This window comes from Hypanus sabinus, chromosome 15, assembly GCF_030144855.1.
Source record: "Hypanus sabinus isolate sHypSab1 chromosome 15, sHypSab1.hap1, whole genome shotgun sequence".
NCBI classification, from domain to species: Eukaryota; Metazoa; Chordata; class Chondrichthyes; order Myliobatiformes; family Dasyatidae; genus Hypanus; species Hypanus sabinus.
In genome coordinates, this window is record NC_082720.1 from 85,074,628 (window position 1) to 85,093,666 (window position 19,039).

A 19,039-nucleotide genomic window follows, 5' to 3' on the forward strand; every position below is an offset into this window, starting at 1 on the left:
AACCAAGAAACTCAAATAATAACAAAAATGGCAACAAACGTGTTATTCCAAGGCTGAGGTCTCTGGTAAATGACCCTGCGTTGAGCTAGAGGAAATGTCTAGCTGTGGGGGATAACCCCTCCTATTTGTGAGTTGAGGGCCCCCATTGCAGTATTCATAAAAGTCAGTGAACAAATCCATTACACACACACACACACATTACAAACATACACATATATGCACACACACACACATATATATATTCTCATTTTGGTGGGGAAAAAGGAATAAGTGAGCGAATAAAGAATAACAACTAAGTGATATAAAATCCACATTATAATAAGTATTTCTCGAGATAGGTATATCACCATGTACTTTTGCTTCTGTTTAGCTTCTCAACATTTTTAAAGTTAGCCAAACGTTATGGCTCTTCTAAAGGGGGTGAGGACTGTCTTTGGGAAACTCCCAGTCTCTTCCTGATATGTTTCTCTCGGCCTCCTCCCGTCTCCTGCCTTCTTGTTTCTCGCACTATTTCCCAAGCCAAACAGGACAATTCCTCAGCCAGGCTTACCTTCGTTTTGGTCATGCTGACGGGCAACCCTCTGGCCTTCATGTCTGTAGTCGCCTCTTCCACTGTCTGGTTTACAACCGTGTCCCGTTGTCATAAAACACTCGAAGTTTAGCAGGGTACAGAGTTTGAAATCTAATCTTATTTTGCTTTAGTATTCGCTTTACTTCGGAGTATTCTTTGCATTTCTGGAGGACCGCGGGGGTGGGGGGGGTAATCTTGGTCGAAATATATTAATTTATCCTCTAAAAACACTCTCTTCTTACCCCAGGCCTTTCGTAGAATCTCCGCCTTGGTGCTGTACCGAAGGAATTTAATTATAATTGAGTGTGGCTTTCTATCCCTGGTAGGTTTTGGGATGACCACGCGGTGCACTCTTTCGACTTCCAGCTCCATAGCCGGGGGAAGCTCCAGCACGTCCCGCAGTAAGTTTCCGACAAACTCTGTCATAGATGGGCCCTCCGGTCCTTCGGGAACGTTGTAGGTTCTGATATTGTTCCGCCATGATCTTCCCTCCAGGTCAAGCAGTTTACCTTCTTGGTGATGTATGATTTTTATTATCTTGCTCAGTATCCGTTCCACATTTTGAAAGCGGTCTTCCACCTTCTCAATGCGAGTCTCTGCCACCGCTATTTTTTGATTAACGCTGGCGAGCTCTGCCTTAATATCACGGAGCTGCTGCTTTATATCTTTCTGGACCTCCATTATTTCTTTCAGGATTTCGAAGACATTCATCGCTTCATCTGAAAGAGGCCCAGTGGCAGCCTCGCAGTGTCACTTTTTTTATTTCCATTTCTTCTCCCCATTCTTGCCCTTCTTTTCAGTTCAAATATTTTTCGAAAAATATTATATTTGATGGGTTAATGGGGCTTAATATGCATTTTTCCGGAGGAGCTAGTGACTTAAGCTGCCATTCTCGACGATGATGTCACCGGAAAACCTCTTTCTATTTCTTGATGATTGACTTAACTGTACTCCAAGGGATATTTAGTGACTTGGAAACGTTCTTATATCCATATCCTGACTTGTGCTCTTCAATAACCTTTTCACAGAGTTGCTTGCAGTGTTCTTTTGTCTTCATGGTGTAGTTTTTGCCAGGATACTGACTCACCAGCAGCTGAACCTTCCAGATACAGGTGTATTGTTACTGCAATCAATTGAAAAACCTTGACAACACACAGGTCTCCAAATCAGATCTCCATTTAGCTAATTATGTGATTTCTAAAACCAATTGACTGCACCAGTGATAATTTGGTGTGTTCTATTAAAAGGGGGTGAATATTTACTCAATCAATTATTTTGTGTTTTATATTTGTAATTAATTTTGATAGTTTTGTAGAGATCTGTTTTCACTTCGACACAAAAGACTTCTTCAGTTGATCAGTGTCAAAAAAGCCAAATGAAATCCACTGTGATTCAATGTTGTAAAACAATAAAACACAAAAACTTCTGGGGATGTGGGGGGGAGGTGAATTCTTTTTATAGGCACGGCTTTATAAGCCTTCAAATAAAAGGTAGGTAGTGAGAAAAGAATCCTTTATAAGCTTTCAAATGTATGAGATCCATGATATACTAAAACGATAGGATGACTTTTTCCCTTGTTTTCCACTTACACAGTCCCCCTCCCCCCCACCGATGATCCTGCGCCAAAGAAAAGCAATTACACTGGATACATTGTCATTTTGGTTCTGCTCAGGTGCTTGCCACCACGCACTACTGTAACCTGTAGATAAAGCCTGCAAATTAACAACTAAATACATCTTCAACAGAGCATTCATAAAATGTTTCTTAGTGACAAAGCACAGTCCGACAAGAAAATCTATTTATGGATTACTCACAATTGTACTGTTTACAGAGTCTTGTCACATACTTTCCTGATAGTTACCTTGAGTTCGAAATTGAAGTTTCATTGGTGTCATTATTGAGATTTTTGTTAGAAGACACAGAAGTGGTTATTCTGGCATGCATGCTAATGGGAGGGATAGTTGTCACTGGTGTGTTCAAACCTTCCACACCAGTGTTCAAATCCTTCAGGGAAATAACTGCTGGACTTGTGTTACTGCCATTAGTAGACCTTCCGTCAGTTCCAGTAGGAGTTCCTTCGGTTCCCATGAGACTTCCTTCTATTTCTTCAGGAACTGAAGAAAGATTTCCCACAGCATCTTCCCGAGGCTTTGGAGAAGATTTCCAAACAGTTGGATGATCTACCTGATCGGCTTTTGAGCTAATACGTTTGTACTTCCTGCTTTTAGGCTCTCTATCCTTTGTTGTGTCCTATATAAAGAGGAAAGTGTGTTTTGAATGATTAGCGTGTGAAAAGTAACTTAATTTGTAAGTAAGTTCATTTTTAAATTATTGTTACAGATAATTTGTCCTTTTGGAACAATCTTGGTTGAATTTTGATCAAGCTCCCAAATAAGTCCAATCTGTTTTTAATATTGGCCATCGTGTGTATATGTTTTAAATTTATCCTAGTGTAACAAAAAGTAAAATGAAACAGGTGAAAACAAGTTGTCAGCCAAATGTGGCAACTGATTTATCATGGTAAGTCAACCACACCTGGCATCAGAAACTTCAACTATTTGATCCTGCCAATGCTGCCACATTCGTGGTCTGAGTTCTGAAATTGGAAAAGCTATTTTCCAACTTCAATCCTAAATGATTTAGCATTGATTTTAACTTATTTTAAGTTATGTTTTCATAAAAAGATATGAGACAGGAACAGACCCTTTACCCTACGCCAATCATTGCCATCCAATTACACTAATTCTGTAGCAATTCCCATTTTTAATTTTCCCCACATTATCATAAATTGCTCTGTCACTCACCTACACACTGGGGGCAATTTACAGTGTCTAACTAAGCTATAAATAGATGAAAGAGCAAAAAATGTAGTAATTTATATTGTTAATATTGTATGCTAATAGTGTGCATAACTGGTACTGCACACTGCAGTTTAAAGCCAGATCTATATCTCACTTCTAATAATTATCTCAATTCATCATGCATGTTATACTTTAAACAAATTAAATGGAGTAGAATTAATAGCCTAACATATAACTTTGGTCAGTTACTGTATTGGATCTTGCTAATTCAGTCTGTTTAATAAATTTGAATGGAATATATTTGAATATTTTAAATATTAAATAACTCCAAATCTGTTCTACATTGGAAATAGGGACATATTATGAAGAAAACATAATCACTTTTTATTTATTTAAATATCAATCTATTATTTAGAAAATGTGGCATTTTCCTTCAAAATTTCATGAGGTAATTTAATTTTGTCTATTAAGGAAATAAACAGCTGGCACAACTGATGTGTTTCCAAATTAAATAAATTAGGGTCAAAATATTATAGTTTTAGATAAATGCATACAAAAATAGTTTCTCATAAACATCAAAATAATATTCCACCAACAAAACTACAAAAAATACATATAGTGTATGTCTCAAGTGGAAGAAAACTTTAGTCACTAATTCAGCCATGATATCATTGTTTCATTATTTATACCATTAGCAGAAAATCACTGAGCCGTGCTGTTGCCATTGCCAGTTAGGCTGTAGGAGCTAATTCTCTAGATAATACTACCTTAATTAGGGGTAGAACTGTCAAAGGTGAAACATTGAGAACAAATTATTAAGAGCTTTTAGTAAAATAAGCCTTCTAATATTGTGGAGATATCATTTAGAAGATTAGAATTTTAGTTTTCCCAACCACTGGGTTATCCCAGTAAATGAATTCCTGAATTAGACAGACTGTTTTATTAACTAGATCAAGAGATATCATAGTGGAGCTTTTAATGTTTCTCATTCTGCTCTTGCACAGTGATACCTTTCAGAACAGGGAGGTCCAATCTAAATTGCTATTGTCTTGCTTTGAACAGCATAGCACTTTACAGCATCAATGATCAGGGTTCAATTCCCAATGCTGTCGATGAGAAGCTTGTACATTCTCCCCGTAACCACATGGTTTCTTCTGGGTGCTCTGGTTTCCTCCCACGTTCTAAAAGCGTAGGAGTTAGTAAGTTGTGTGCACACCACACTGGTGTCGGAAGCATGGCAATACTGGCAGGCTGCCTCCAGGACATTCTCGGACTGTTGGTCATTGATGTAAACAACTCATTTCTCTGTATGTTCCAATGTATATGTGACAAATAATGCTACACTTCTTATCCTCTTGTGTAGCCAGGATATGTGAATCTAGTAGTATAAACTTTAGAGCTACCTATTCTTCATTTCTTAAACATGCTTATATACATCAGACGTGTGCAAACAGAAGGCAGGCCTGTGGACAGAGAATCAGTCTGTATCAGACAAGGCAGACTTAAGACCACTTTCTGGATTTGACTTGGAGACACTTAAGTATGGGGTGTAAAGCTTCCAGGGGAAAGGAAAAATATTATCCCAATACTGCGTCCAATGCTCCCAGTGTGGCCTTTTATATATTGGTGAGACCCAACGCAGATTGGGAGACCGTTTCACTGAACACCTACGGTCTTTATGGGGGATTTCAACATGCAGGTGAACTGGGAGAATCAGGTTGGTGCTGGACCCCAGGATAGGGAGTTTGTGGAGTGTCTAAGGGATGTATTTTTGGAACAGCTTGTGCTTGAGCCAACCAGGAACGAGGCTATTTTGGACTTGGTGATGTGTAATGAACAGGAATTGATAAGTGATCTTGAAGTAAAGGAGCCATTAGGAAGTAGTGATCATAACATGATGTTTTTATCTACAATTTGAGAGGGATAAGGGCAGATCAGAGGTGTCAGTGTTGCAATTAAATAAAGGAGACTACGGAGCCATGAGGGAAGAGCTGGCCAAAGTTAAATGAGCGGATGCCCTGGCAGGAAAGACAGTGGATCAGCAGTGGCAGGTATTGTTGGGAATAATGCACAAGATGCAAAATCAGTTCATCCCCCGGAGAAGGAAGGATTCAAAGGGGGGAAAGGGGCCACAGTGGTTGACAAAGGAAGTCAGAGATTGCATAGCATTAAAAAAAGGAAGTATGACAGAGCTAAGGTGAGTGGGAGGACAGATGATTGGGAAATTTTTAAAGAACAACAGAACTTAACTAAAAAGGCAATACGGGGAGAAAAAATGAGGTACGAACGCAAGCTAGCCAGGAATATAAAGGAGAATAGCAAAAGCTTTTTTAGCTATGTGAAGAGAAAGAAAATAGTTAAGAACAATGTTGGCCCTTGAAGAATGAATTGGGTGAAATTGTTATGGGAAACAGAGAAATGGCAGAAGAATTTAATGTACTTTATATCTGTCTTCACTAGTGAAGACACAAGCAATCTCCCAGATGTATGGATGGGCCAAGGACATAGGGTAACAGAGGAAATGAAACAGACTGACATTAGGAAGGAAACAGTGATGAGTAGACTGATGGGACTGAAGGCTGACAAATCCCCAGGTCCAGATGGTCTGCATCCTAGGGTACTAAAGGAGGTGGCTCTGGAAATTGCGGATGCATTGGTAATCATTTTCCAATGTTCCTTAGATTCAGGATCAGTTCCTGAGGATTGGAGAATGGCTAATGTTATCCCACATTTTAAGAAAGGAAGGAGGGAGAAAACAGCGAACTATCGTCCTGTCAGCCTAACATCAGTAGTGGGGAAGATGCTAGAGTCCATTATTAAAGATGAAATAGTGGCATATTTAGATAGCAGTGATAGGATTGGTCCGAGCCAGCATGGATTTACCAAGGGCAAATCATGCTTGACTAATCTGTTGGAGTTTTTTGAGGATGTAACCAGGAAGTTAGACAAGGGAGATCCAGTGGATGTATTGTACTTCGATTTTCAGAAGGCATTTGATAAGGTCCCACATAGGAGATTGGTGGCTAAAATCAGAGCTCAGGGCATCGGGGGGACAATATTGACATGGATAGAAAACTGGCTGGCAGATAGAAAGCAAAGGGTAAAGGTGAATACGTGTTTCTCGGAATGGCAGGTGGTGACTAGTGGGGTGCCACAGGGCTCGGTATTGGTACCACAGCTGTTTATGATTTACATCAATGATTTAGATGAAGGCATTGAGAATAACATCAGCAAGTTTGCTGATGATACTAAACTGGGTGGCAGTGTGACATGTGATGAGGATGTTAGGAGAATTCAGGGTGACTTGGATAGGCTGGGTGAGTGGGCAGATACTTGGCAGATGATGTTTAATGTGAATAAGTGTGAGGTTATCCACTTTGGGAGTAAGAACAAGAAGGCAGATTATTATCTGAATGGTGTAGAGTTAGGTAAGGGAGAAATACAGAGAGATCTAGGAGTCCTTGTTCATCAGTCACTGAAGGTGAATGAGCAAGTGCAGCAGGCAGTGAAGAAGGCTAATGGAATGTTGGCCTTTATTACAAAGGGAATTGAGTACAAGAGCAAGGAAATCCTTTTGCATTTGTACAGGGCCCTGGTGAGACCACACCTGGAGTATTGTGTACAGTTTTGGTCTCCAGGGTTAAGGAAGGACATCCTGGCTGTAGAGGAAGTGCAGCGTAGATTCACAAGGTTAATTCCTGGGATGTCAGGATTGTCTTAAGCAGAGAGGTTAGAGAGACTGGGCTTGTACATGTTAGAATTAAGGAGATTGAGAGGGGATCTGATTGCAACATATAAGATTATTAAGAGATTGGAAAAGATAGAGGCAGGAAATATGTTCCAGATGCTGGGAGAGTCCAGTACCAGAGGGCATGATTTGAGAATAAGGGGTAGGTCATTTAGGACAGAGTTAAGGAAAAACTTCTCCCAGAGAGTTGTGGGGGTCTGGAATGCACTGCCTCAGAAGGCAGTGGAGGCCAATTCTCTGGATGCTTTCAAGAAGGAGCTAGATAGGTATCTTATGGATAAGGGAATCAAGGGATATGGGGACAAGGCAGGAACTGGGTATTGATAGTAGATGACCAGCCATGATCTCAGAATGGCGGTGCAGGCTCAAAGGGCCGAATGGTCTACTTCTGCACCTATTGTCTATTGTCTGTCCGCCAGAGAAAGCAGGATCTCCCAGTGGCCACACATTTTATTTCTACGTCCCATTCCCATTCTGATATGTCTATCCATGGCCTCCTCTACTGTCAAGATGAAGCCACACTCAGGTTGGAGGAACAACACCTTATATACCGGCTGGGTAGCCTCCAACCTGATGGTATGAACATTGATTTCTTTAACTTCTGTTAATGCCCTTCCTCCCCTTCTTACCCCATCCCTTATCTATCTATCTATCTATCTATTTATTTATTTATTCACTCATTCATTCCCCCACTTTTTTCTTTTTTTCTCTCTTCCTTTTTTATCTCTCTCTGCCCCTCTCACAATCATTCTTTGCCTGTTCTCTATCTCCCACTGGTGCTCCCCTCCCCCCTTCTTTATCCCTAGGCCTCCCATCCCATGATTCTTTCCCTTCTTCAGCTGTGTATCCCTTTTGCCAATCACCTTTCCAGCTCTTAGCTTCATCCCTGCTCTTCCTGTCGTCTCCTATCATTTTGGATCTCCCCCTCCCCCTCCTACTTTCAAATCTCTTACTATCTTTCCTTTCAGTTAGTCCTGACGAAGGGTCTCAGACTGAAACGTCGACAGCACTTCTCCCTATAGACGCTGCCTGGCCTGCTGAGTTCCACCAGCATTTTGTGTGTGTTGCTTGAATTACAGCATCTGCAGATTTCCTCATGTTTGTGCTTTTAAAACCACAATAGGCTGGCCAGTTTGGCAGATGTAGCGTTTGTAAATCTTTTGCTTTAACTGGAAATAACATTAACACTATAAGGTTCTAGACACATTTCCCTTCCTATCGGTTGCTACTTGAAGCTATTTCTTGTTAACGCAACAGTTTCAGAGCCTCGTCTTACCCATGACCCATGATCCAGCTCAAGTACCCATGCAACATCTGCCAAACAAGTCATCCTATAAATTAAGGTTTAATTCTACTAGCAGCAGTTTGGAGCTTCACTAATGTAGGTTCAAGTTGATCAGCAGGGTTCATCCAAAAAAGTTTCAAGTTAGGTCCTTACAGCTAGTGGCAAAAAAGATTCCCCCCACCCCACCAATAATGCAGGTTTGATTCTACCTCACATTCTAGCAACAAAATGTTATTCTCTAACTCCTGTTGCAGTCAGCAATCCTTTTTCTAAAATCACTGTCAATAAATGTTCACTCAAACAAGAGGTTTAGAATTGTAATGGAACAAAAGTAACTCACCTTTCCATGCTTTTTAGTGCATTGTTTTATAGCTAGCAGTGTCTTCTCATATTCTGAAATTTCTTTGCTGATGTTTTTACGTTTTCTAATCAACAGCAGATTATCTTTCATATCCTTGAGGACCTGAGCTTGAATCTCTGGGATAAATCTGGAAATACAAGGATATCCTTTTTCAAGATACTGCCTTACATATTGAGTGCTTCCAGCGTTTTCTGGTATCATTCGAAAATTCCAGCATCTGCAGTGTTTTTAATTAATGAAGAAATCTAAGTTAACTTCTGCAAATAACATTTAGTTTCATCACTAGCCTGATTCATTGAAGCAACATTTTCAGTTCCCAACTAGTTTGCCCTGCAGTCTATACATGTTATTCAGGTCTCCACTGGTTAGTCTGCTGGCTTTCTAAACATTTTCCAGTGCATTCCAGGACAAAGTAAGATGTATTTTCACGGTAAAATATAATTATTATCTGACAAGCATCTCAATTAACCTTTTCACAAAAATGTTCTTGCTTACAGATGTCAAAGATTTGCAAGTTTCAACAGCTCTAGGATATAATCCATCATTCTCTGTGTCTTTATTTCCCATCTCTAGCTGCTAACTCTCTTTATTTTACAAGTTTCACACACTATCTTGGACTCTTTGTCTATTCTGATTCTGTCTGCAACCCCGATATTCAGTTCTCAGAAGAGATCTCAAGCTTCATTCCCTTCCACACGAATATCAACAAATTTTGATCTCAACGTGAGTTCTACCTATTCTCCAGCAGTGTCCACCTCCAGAGACATGTCTTTAACCATGGCCCTTCACTGGCATGTTGGACCCTTTCCCTATTTTCAGAGCTGCACACTCCTCGCTGGCCTTTCATTGCAAACTGTAAGTGTGACAATTCCTATCTTATTACCACCTGAGGCTGCAGCACCCTAACCAGGATATGCTAATGGAGACAGTGATGTTGTTGCTTAGCAGACTCAGTTCTGCCTAGTGGGAGGCTCAATTACAATTCACTGGCATTTCCTAAGATCTCCCACTGGATCCCATCACAGAAAATCAGGTCTGTGTCTCTTTGGCACCTTTAGAACCTCAAGCTTTGTTCTCCTAATCCACACAGCTTGTCTCAGCCTCCACCCAATCTCACAAGCAAGCCTGCTGATATAAACGCCATTTCACACTGCTTAGCATTACTCTGAATCCCAATATTACCTCCCTTTGTCCCCACCTATGTGTGCAATATATTTAATAAAATCAACTACTTGGTTTTACTTTCTTAATCCTAACTACATAATTTTCATGAAAGTTGTGCAATTTCTTTGCATTGTCATGCACCATCACGCTGACAATTTTAGGGTATAGATCAGCAACACCGTCAGTCCTAGGATCAGCAGACCCATAGCTATGTTGACCATATCACTTCTCCTTAAGCTTTTTGTAATGACTCCATTTTATTCTTCGTTTCCATACCTTTGAATTATTTGTCCTGGCGAGCCCCCTTCCAAGTCAATCATTCTTTCCCCTCAGCCTAAGTTTCCCTATATTGAAGTTGATAGCACCCCCATCCTTTGTATTACCAGACTTTCTGCTTTCAATCCTTTCCCTCCCTTCCAGAAAACTGAAAAAAATTCCCTTGCCCTTATCTTCCACACCATCACCCTCCAATTAAGTAGATTATCTGTTGCCATTTCTGCCATGTCAGCTGCAATGTCATCAAAAAGCACATCATCCCCTTTTTTGCCAAAGGTCTGAGTACACTAGTTTACTCCTCTATCGCCACCAACAGTATTTTCGCACTTTTCAAGGCAACGTTCCTCAAGAAAGGCAAACCTCCACTTTTATCTATTCCCTTCCCATGATTACTTTCAGTTTCTGCATTTAGCAAATGTAATCTTCATTTATTACTTCTCAGAACCACTGCAAAGCTCAGGTATGAGCAGAGCAAGCTTCAAGTTCCCTGGCCCCCATCGTTTTATTTTCACCATGGATGTCCAGTCCCTATATACCTCCATCCCCCACCAGGAAGGTCTCAAAGCTCTCCGTTTCTTTTTGGATTCCAGACCCAACCATTTCCCTTCTACCACCACTCTCCTCTGTCTAGTGGAATTGGTCCTTACTCTTAATAATTTCTCCTTTGGCTCCTCCCACTTCCTTCAAACTAAAGGTTAGCCATGGGTACCCGTATGGGTCCCAGCTCTGCCTGCCCTTTTGTTGGCTTTGTGGAACAGTCCATACCGTGGAACAAGCCTATACTGGTATCCGCCCCCCACTTTTCCTTCGCTACATCAACGACTGCATTGGCACTGCCTCCTGTACGCATGCTGAGCTGGTTGACTTCATCAACTTTGCCTCCAACTTCCACCCTGCCCTCAGATTTACCTGGTCCATTTCCGACACCTCCCTCCCCTTCCTTGATCTCTCTGTCTCTATCTCTGGAGACAGCTTATCTACTGATGTCTACTATAAGCCCATGGACTCTCACAGCTACCTGGATTATTCCTCTTCCCACCCTGTTACCTGCAAAAATACTATCCCCTTCTCGAAATTCCTCTACCTCCGCTGCATCTGCTCTCAGGATGAGGCTTTTCATTCCAGGATGAAGGAAATGTCTTCCTTTTTTAAAGAAAGGGACTTACCTTCCTCCACCATCAACTCTGCTCTCAAACACATCTCTCCCATTTTCCACACATCTGCCCTCACCCTATCCTCCCACCACCCCATTAGGGACAGGGTTCCTCTTGTCCTCACCTACCACCCCACAAACCACTGGGTCCAACATATAATTCTCCGTAACTTCTGCCACCTCCAACGGGATCTCACTACCAAGCACATCTTTCCCCCCCTTTCTGCTTTCCGCAGGGATCGCTCCCTATGCGACTCCCTAGTCCATTCATCCCCCCCCCCCCCAATCCCTTCCCACCAATCTCCCTCCAGGCACTTATCCTTGTAAGCAGAACAAGTGCTACATCTGCCCTTACACTTCCTCCCTCACCACCATTCAGGGCCCCAGACAGTCCTTCCAGGTGAGGCAACACTTCACCTGTGAGTCGGCTGGTGTGGTATACTGCGTCCGGTGCTCCTGGTGTGGCCTTTTATATATTGGTGAGACCCGACACAGACTGGGAGACCGTTTCGCTGAACACCTATGCTCTGTCCACCAGAGAAAGCAGGATCTCCCAGTGGCCACACATTTTAATTCCACGTCCCATTCCCATTCTGATATGTCTACTCATGGCCTCCTCTACTGTCGAGATGAAGCCACACTCAGGTTGGAGGAACAACATCTTATATTCCATCTGGGTAGCCTCCAAACTGATGGCATGAACATTGCTTTCTCTAACTTCTGTTAATATCTCTCCTCCCCTTCTTACCCCATCTCTAATTTTTAATTTTTAATAATTTTTTTCTCTTTCCCTCTCACAATAACTCCTTACCTGTTCTCCATCTTCCTCTGGTGCTCCCCTTCCCCTTTCTTTCTTCAAAGGTCTCCCATCCTATAATACTCCCCCTTCTCTAGCTGTGAATCCCTTTTGCCTATCAACTTTCCAGCTCTTAGCTTCATCCCTCCCTCTCCTGTCTTCTCCTATCATTTCGGGTCTCCCCCTCCCCCTCCCACTTCCAAATCTCTTACTATCTCTTCTTTCAATTAGTCCTGACGAAGGGTGTGGGCCTGAAATGTCGACAGTGCTTCTTCCTATAGATGCTGCCTGGCCTGCTGTGTTCCACCAGGATTTTGTGTGTGTTGCTTGAATTTCCAGCATCTGCAGATTTCCTCGTGTTTGCAGCCCATACATTAACCTTCTTCCTAATCATCCCAACCCACTTCCCACAGCAAGCATCTCTCCTTCTCAAATATCCAGACGAAGGGGCTGATAGAGACATAAATACTAGTTTCCTCACTGCACTTGGTTCATGACTTGCTGGTAACCAGGTAGAGAGAAAAGGGATCGCATATGATCATAGTTTTAAAAAATTGAACTCCGCAAATTGATGTTATTCTCTCATTTCTTAGTAGATTTTTCTTGAATCATTTAGAAAGAAATTAATAGTAATGTTTGAAATATCAACTAAAATAGTTTTCTTTCTCATTTAAAAGTCCTCACTTTTCTGAGAATCCATCTGCTGTGAAATATTCGTGTTTTAGAAGCTCTGTGGATGAAGCTCTCTTGTCTGCATCCATCTGTAAGCATTTCTGTAAAAACATCATGTTTCCAATCAATCATTACAACGAAAAAAAAAATTCTAACCATGGCGAACTAAAAGCTCCGATTTTAACAAATAAAGCACAAAACAGGTAATGTTCTCAAATGTTCTCAAAAGCTGCAGCTTTCTGTCCAGAATTCAGCACCTTTATTCAGGACTCGTTAAATGAAACCATTTCAAATGGGTTCCTCACTTTATGAAGGAAACTTAACCACATAGAAGATATAAAGGCACTTCATTCACATGGCTCTACATTAGTTCATTAGTTCAGTAAATCGCACGTTCCTCTCCAAGTCAGACATTGTGACTTCAAGTTCTACTCCAGAGGCCTGAGTACTGCTACGTAGATCGCAGCGACAGATTCGACCACCTCTTCCAGTCAATAAAATTGATGCACCATCAATAACTCACACTGAGACGTAAGGCGAGATATCGGCTTTTATTGACTGGAAGAAGGAACCAGGAGTGAGTGTCTATCATACAATGTCTTGGAGACTGAGGCCGAGCGTCAGGCCGCAGATCTCCTTTATACAGGGGCCTGTGGGAGGAGCCACAGGAGCAGTCAGCAGGGGCGTGTCCTGACAGGCACATAGTTCACCACAAGTACAAAACTCTAAACTTGCATTCTAGTGCAGTACCTAATTTGTACTGAATTATTGAACATAAGAAATAGGAGCAGGAGTCGGCCATCCAGCCCATCAAGCCTGCCCTGCCATTCAATAAGATCATGGCTGATCTGTCTGTAAACTCAGCTCCATCTACCTGCCTTTTCCCCATAACCTTACTATGTAAAAATCTATCTAACTGTTTCTTAAATATATTTAGTGAAGAAGCCTCAACTGCTTCCCTGGGCAGAGAATTCCACAGATTCATCACTCTCTGGGAAAAACAGTATCTCCTCATCTCCATCCTAAATCTTCTCCCCTGAATCTTGAGGCAATGTCCCATAGTTCTAGTTTCACTTACCAATGGAAACAACTTTCCTACTATCTTATCTATCCCTTTCAAAATTTTGTATGTTTCTATAAGATCCCCTCTCATTCTTCTGAATTCCAGAGAGTATAGTCGCAGGCGACTCAATTGGAGTTGCTTTTGTTTAGCTGAGGTCCTGTCTGCCTTTTGAAGAGTATGTAAAAGTTTTCTTTGTACTATTTTGAGGATAAAGGGAATTATCTTCATTTTAAAGTTTGAGAATATTTACTTCTCAATCAACATTTAAAGAATACTGATTCTGTAGTCGATAATTGCTGTTTGTAGAATCTCGCAGTATTATTTCCTAAATTGCAGTTGTGACCAGAATTCAAAAGCACTTAATTAGTTGTAAAATTCTTTGGGACATCCTAACGTCAGCAATAAAACTATATTCTTTCTTTCCCATATGTCACCCAGAGACACCCAAATCAATATGAAGTCTGGTGACTCTTGCTACTTAAACGAAAACAGTAGTACATTTGCACAGACCAACATCTCCAGAATTACAAGTTAAATAAAGTTATTCTGCTATTGGGAATGTTGGCGAACATGCTAAAAGTGGACAGATGTAAACAATTCTCTACTCCACAAATGGTACAACGGGGTCTTTTATAGCCACTGACTGTATGATTGAGAGTAGGGTATGTGACTGCCTCCAATAAAACTCTGCACGAGAATGTGACCGTGGGAATGTGAGAGCATACATTACTCTCTGTAGGTTTGTGAAAATGGGCCAAATGTCAGAGAGACAGCATTCGTGCACTTATGAATGGACAGGCATGAATGTCAATAATTTATAGGTCTTTGGATATCTGACATTTCAGGCAGTATCTTAGAAACATGGGATTTTTGGATCTGTTTTCACATTTCTGTATTCTGTGCATGGATTTAAAAGTTGATTCTGAAAGTCTGCTGTTCTCCAGTAGACACAAGGTGATCATTTAATTGCATGAAAGATATGCAGTGGTCTGGAACTAATGCACGCATCTAATCTGGAAATAATGCTGAGTTAGCAGGTGCATCTGCACCACTGTTAATTTAGCTTCACCATATTGTCAAGCTCAGTATCTCCTCCCAGATGGCGGTGCTGCAAAAGCTAAGGTTATGATGTCAGAATCACATTCACCAGAGACCACTGAGTTGCAATAGCGGGAAGTTCAGCCATCTGAATACAGATGGTGGGCACCTGCAACACTTGGGGGCACGTCTTGGCACCTGTTTAAAGGCAATGGGTTGTAAGTGTGGAGCCTGCTGCTTTGCAGAATGCACTCTCTGTCTCTGTCCCCTAACAAATTGACAGCTCACTTCTAAGAATTATAAGGATTTTGAATATCCACATGAAAAATATCACCACTGACATTAAAGATCTAGTTTATGCATCAGTTTCAGTCTCTTTGCCTGGACTCACACTGGTATTGCAGTAAGAAATAGGATAAGGTTAAAGACAGTAGGAATAAACCCCCTGTCAATCCCCCCCCCTCATTTTATTCCCCTCCCCACACACCACACCTTTGGTTCCTTTACCCATCATTTCACTGTTCCTGCAGTGAAGATTTAAATGGAATTTCATGACACAATAAAGGAGAAACTTTGACGGAGCTCAATGGTTTCCAAGTTCAGCCGTTTGTAATAAGTAACAGTAGCTGAGTGAGAAACGTGAGTAAGCACTGTATTCTCCTTTCAATCACTGGGTAGTATTTTGTGAACTGAAACCCTCTTTTAAGGAAAACTTAGTTGTCACAGAAGACGTCCTACTGATATTTGATGATTATTCATCACCTCAAACACTTTTACCTTCACCAGCAGAGTCAACAAAGGATTACATTTTGCCAGCTTCTTTTCTGGTGATTCTGGTCTCTGGACGTCTGGTAGACATACCCCGGCAAATATAGGATTTTTGCTAAAAAGACTCTTGAGGCGTGGCGTTAAGTTTCCTGATCAAAGTAAAGAATGCAGATTAAAATAAGGCAGCTCAGAAGTTAGCTCACATTAATAATTAAACTGTGTGTCCTCAAACAGATCATTATTAATCTGAATTAATACATAGCTAATTGACCATTATTTCATCTTTACCCCAAGCGGCAATTTTGCACTTGGCCCTTTATGGGCCACATTTTGTTGCAGAAATAATGATAACAATCAAGCATTCTAAAATTCCTGGTAACTCCGCTTCCCTAATTAAAAGCTGTATACCAAAAGTTGCTGATTTTACAGAGGAGGCTTATCAAAATATTTCTAGAGAGTTATGGCTATGAAAAGATGCAGCAGTTACTTTCTTTGTAGCAAAAGAGATAGAGGAGAGACTTCACTAAGGTGTCCAAAATTGTGGGAGGCCAAGAAAAGATGAATACAAATGACATTTCTCTCTTGGCAGTGAGATCAGTAATTAAGGGGCATTCTGTATATTTTTCATCGGTAGAATAATCAGGAGATGTGGGTTTTTTTAATGTACTGTGTGTGAAGGGTTGGAAGGTGGAAGGGATGGAAGGTCTGGACTCCCTGCTTGAGAGGGTGGTGGAGGCAAGAGGTACTTGGATAGGAGCTTAAAGTCTTACTGACAGGGATACAGAGAAAACTGATCTGGGAAGTGGGAGTAAACTAAATAATTTCTTTTGATGTGGACTCTGTAGACCAGCTGATCTGTTTTTGTGCTGATTAAGAAGATTCTAACATTCATCCAATTGCTTCCCAAAGGTGTACATTTGGCTCCTATCAAATATATGCTGTATTCATCTCACAATTGAACTAATTACTGTAGGAGATTCATTAATTATCTCAACACTTCTATTTTCATTTTTACCCTACATTCCCTTGCTACTATCCAATCTTTCTTCCTTCTATTTTGTTCTCGTACTAGACTATCATCACTTACGTCCACGGTGATGAAGTGCTTTGAGAGGTTGGTGATGAAACATACCAACTCCTGCCTGAGAAGTGACAGGGATCCATTCCAATTTGCCTACCATCACAATACGTCAACAGCAGATGCCATCTCATTGGCTCTTCACTCAACACTGGAATATCTGGACAGCAAAGATGCACACATCAGGATACTCTTTATCGACTATAGCTCGGCATTCAATCCCCTCAAAACTAATCAATAAACATCAAGACCTTGGTCTCAATACCTCAATACCTCATTTGCATATCCCAATCAGTTCAGATTGGCAGCAATGTCTCCTCCACAATCACTATCAGTACAGATGTACCACAAGGCTGTGTGCTCTACTCACTTTACACTTATGACTGTGAGGCTAAGCACAGCTCCAATGCCACATTTAAATGTGCTGACAACACTACTGCCATTGGCCGAGTCAAAGGTGGTGATAATTAACCTCATTGACCTCAGGAGGAGGACACCAGAGGTTCACGAACCAGTTCTCATTGGGGGATCAGAGCTGGAGAGGGTCAGCAACTTCGAATTTCTTGATGTTATCATTTCAGAGGGCTTGTCCTGAGCCTGGCACATACAATAAATGCCATTATGAAGAAAGTGCCTCTATTTTCTTAGGTTTGGAATAATTCAACATCATTTAAAACTGTGACAGATCTCTATAGATGTGGAGAGGAGTATATTGACTGTTTGGATCACAGCCTGGTATGGAAACACCCCTGAACAGAAAATCATACAAAAGTAGTGGATACGGTCCAGTCTATCACAGGTAAAGCCCTCCCCGCCATTGAGAACAGCTACGTGAAGCGCTGTCGCAGGAAAGCAGCAATCATCATCAAGGTCCCTATCAATCCAGGCCATGCTGTCTTCTCATCAGGAATAGATACAGGAGCCCTGGGACCCACACCACCAGGTTTAGGAACAGTTATTACCTCTCAACCATCAGGCTCTTGAACCAGAGGGGTAACTTCATTCACTCCATCACTGAACTGTTCCCACAACCTTTGGACTCACTTTCAAGGACTCTTCATCTCACGTTCCCAATATTTATTTTTTTCTCAGCTCAAGCTAGTAAAACCTGAGTTACAGACATAGCCAAACAGCCCAACACACATATTTCTCAATTGATAGGAACTTTCAGACCATTCTAGTGGTGTTTAGTGTTGTTGCTTTCTGAAGATTTACATAACTATCGCTGTGTTGGCCTAATTGTTTAATCCTATTGTGTAGTGACTTTGGATGATACCAGTTGTAGATATTACTATCAGGACAATGTGTACCCTGTTCATGTTCCAAAGTCTTTCAATTTCCTCTTTCAATTCAGCATATTTCCGGTGTTTTCCACTTATTAATTTCTGTATGTTATGTGAATTTGGAATGGCTATATCTATTAAGTAATGTCCTGTAATATTTCATCTGGACAGTTATTATGGATTGTCCTATCCATAATAATGGATTGGTCATAATATAATTTGTATGACTCTGCTCGAAAACTGGATTAGGCTTGTATTTATAGTATAGAATAGTGTCTTTTAAATCAGGATTTTGGTAAACATGATTGTTCCTGTGTAAGTAATTAGACAGAGTTAAGCTGCTTCAGGATCCTGTAACATGTTGGATCTTGGCATTTTCTACATTTATTGTCTTGAATTTGTTGGTATTTTATTTTGTATTTTGATGATTTTTTTTGTGTTAACCACCTGGTCCTATAGTGCCACCAGGAACCCTGTTTCAGGGAAGACGTCTCCAACTCTGAGCCAGGCGTTTGGCACGTCCTTGTCGACATTAAGTCAGCTCAGATCGTGGAGATGTCTTCCATGTAGGGTGGTGCTCTTCCATTGGTTAACTTTTTCGTCTCTAGTCATAATTTCTTCATTTCTCTGGGCTGCACTTTCGTTTAAGTTTCATGATGTGTACTTCTTATCAAAATTGTATGAGCTCAAGTGGAGTGCTCAATCCTGTTTTCATTGATGAAAATATACCCTTGGAAGTTTTATGTGACTGTTGCGTAATTTTTACGTATTTTATTTCTCTTCCTCTTTTTGTCCTACGTAGTGTTAATCTAAGTGTGTTTAAGTGTACACAGTATTTTCTAAAATTTGTTGTTTCAGTTCTTATTTTTCTTTGTAAATTTTCCAGATTGATTTTAGACCAAAATATTGTGTCAAAAGAATATGTTAATATGGGAATAGTGAACATATTTGTTGTGCCTTTGTTATATTTTTACTATTGAGC

General features: G+C 40.8%; 1 protein-coding gene across 1 annotated transcript in view; it reads right to left on the bottom strand.

The window, feature by feature from the left end:
• The window catches only part of LOC132405209 (cyclin-dependent kinase-like 2), an 87,231-nt gene that overhangs the window by 42,752 nt on the left and 25,440 nt on the right, over positions 1-19,039 (bottom strand). The window contains exons 6-9 of the mRNA XM_059989899.1: positions 15,706-15,845; positions 12,840-12,928; positions 8,746-8,893; positions 2,433-2,821 (exon numbers count right to left, since the gene is read on the bottom strand). Of these exons, the coding sequence (XP_059845882.1) occupies positions 2,433-2,821; positions 8,746-8,893; positions 12,840-12,928; positions 15,706-15,845 (766 nt within the window). The remainder of the gene's footprint in view (positions 1-2,432; positions 2,822-8,745; positions 8,894-12,839; positions 12,929-15,705; positions 15,846-19,039) is intronic.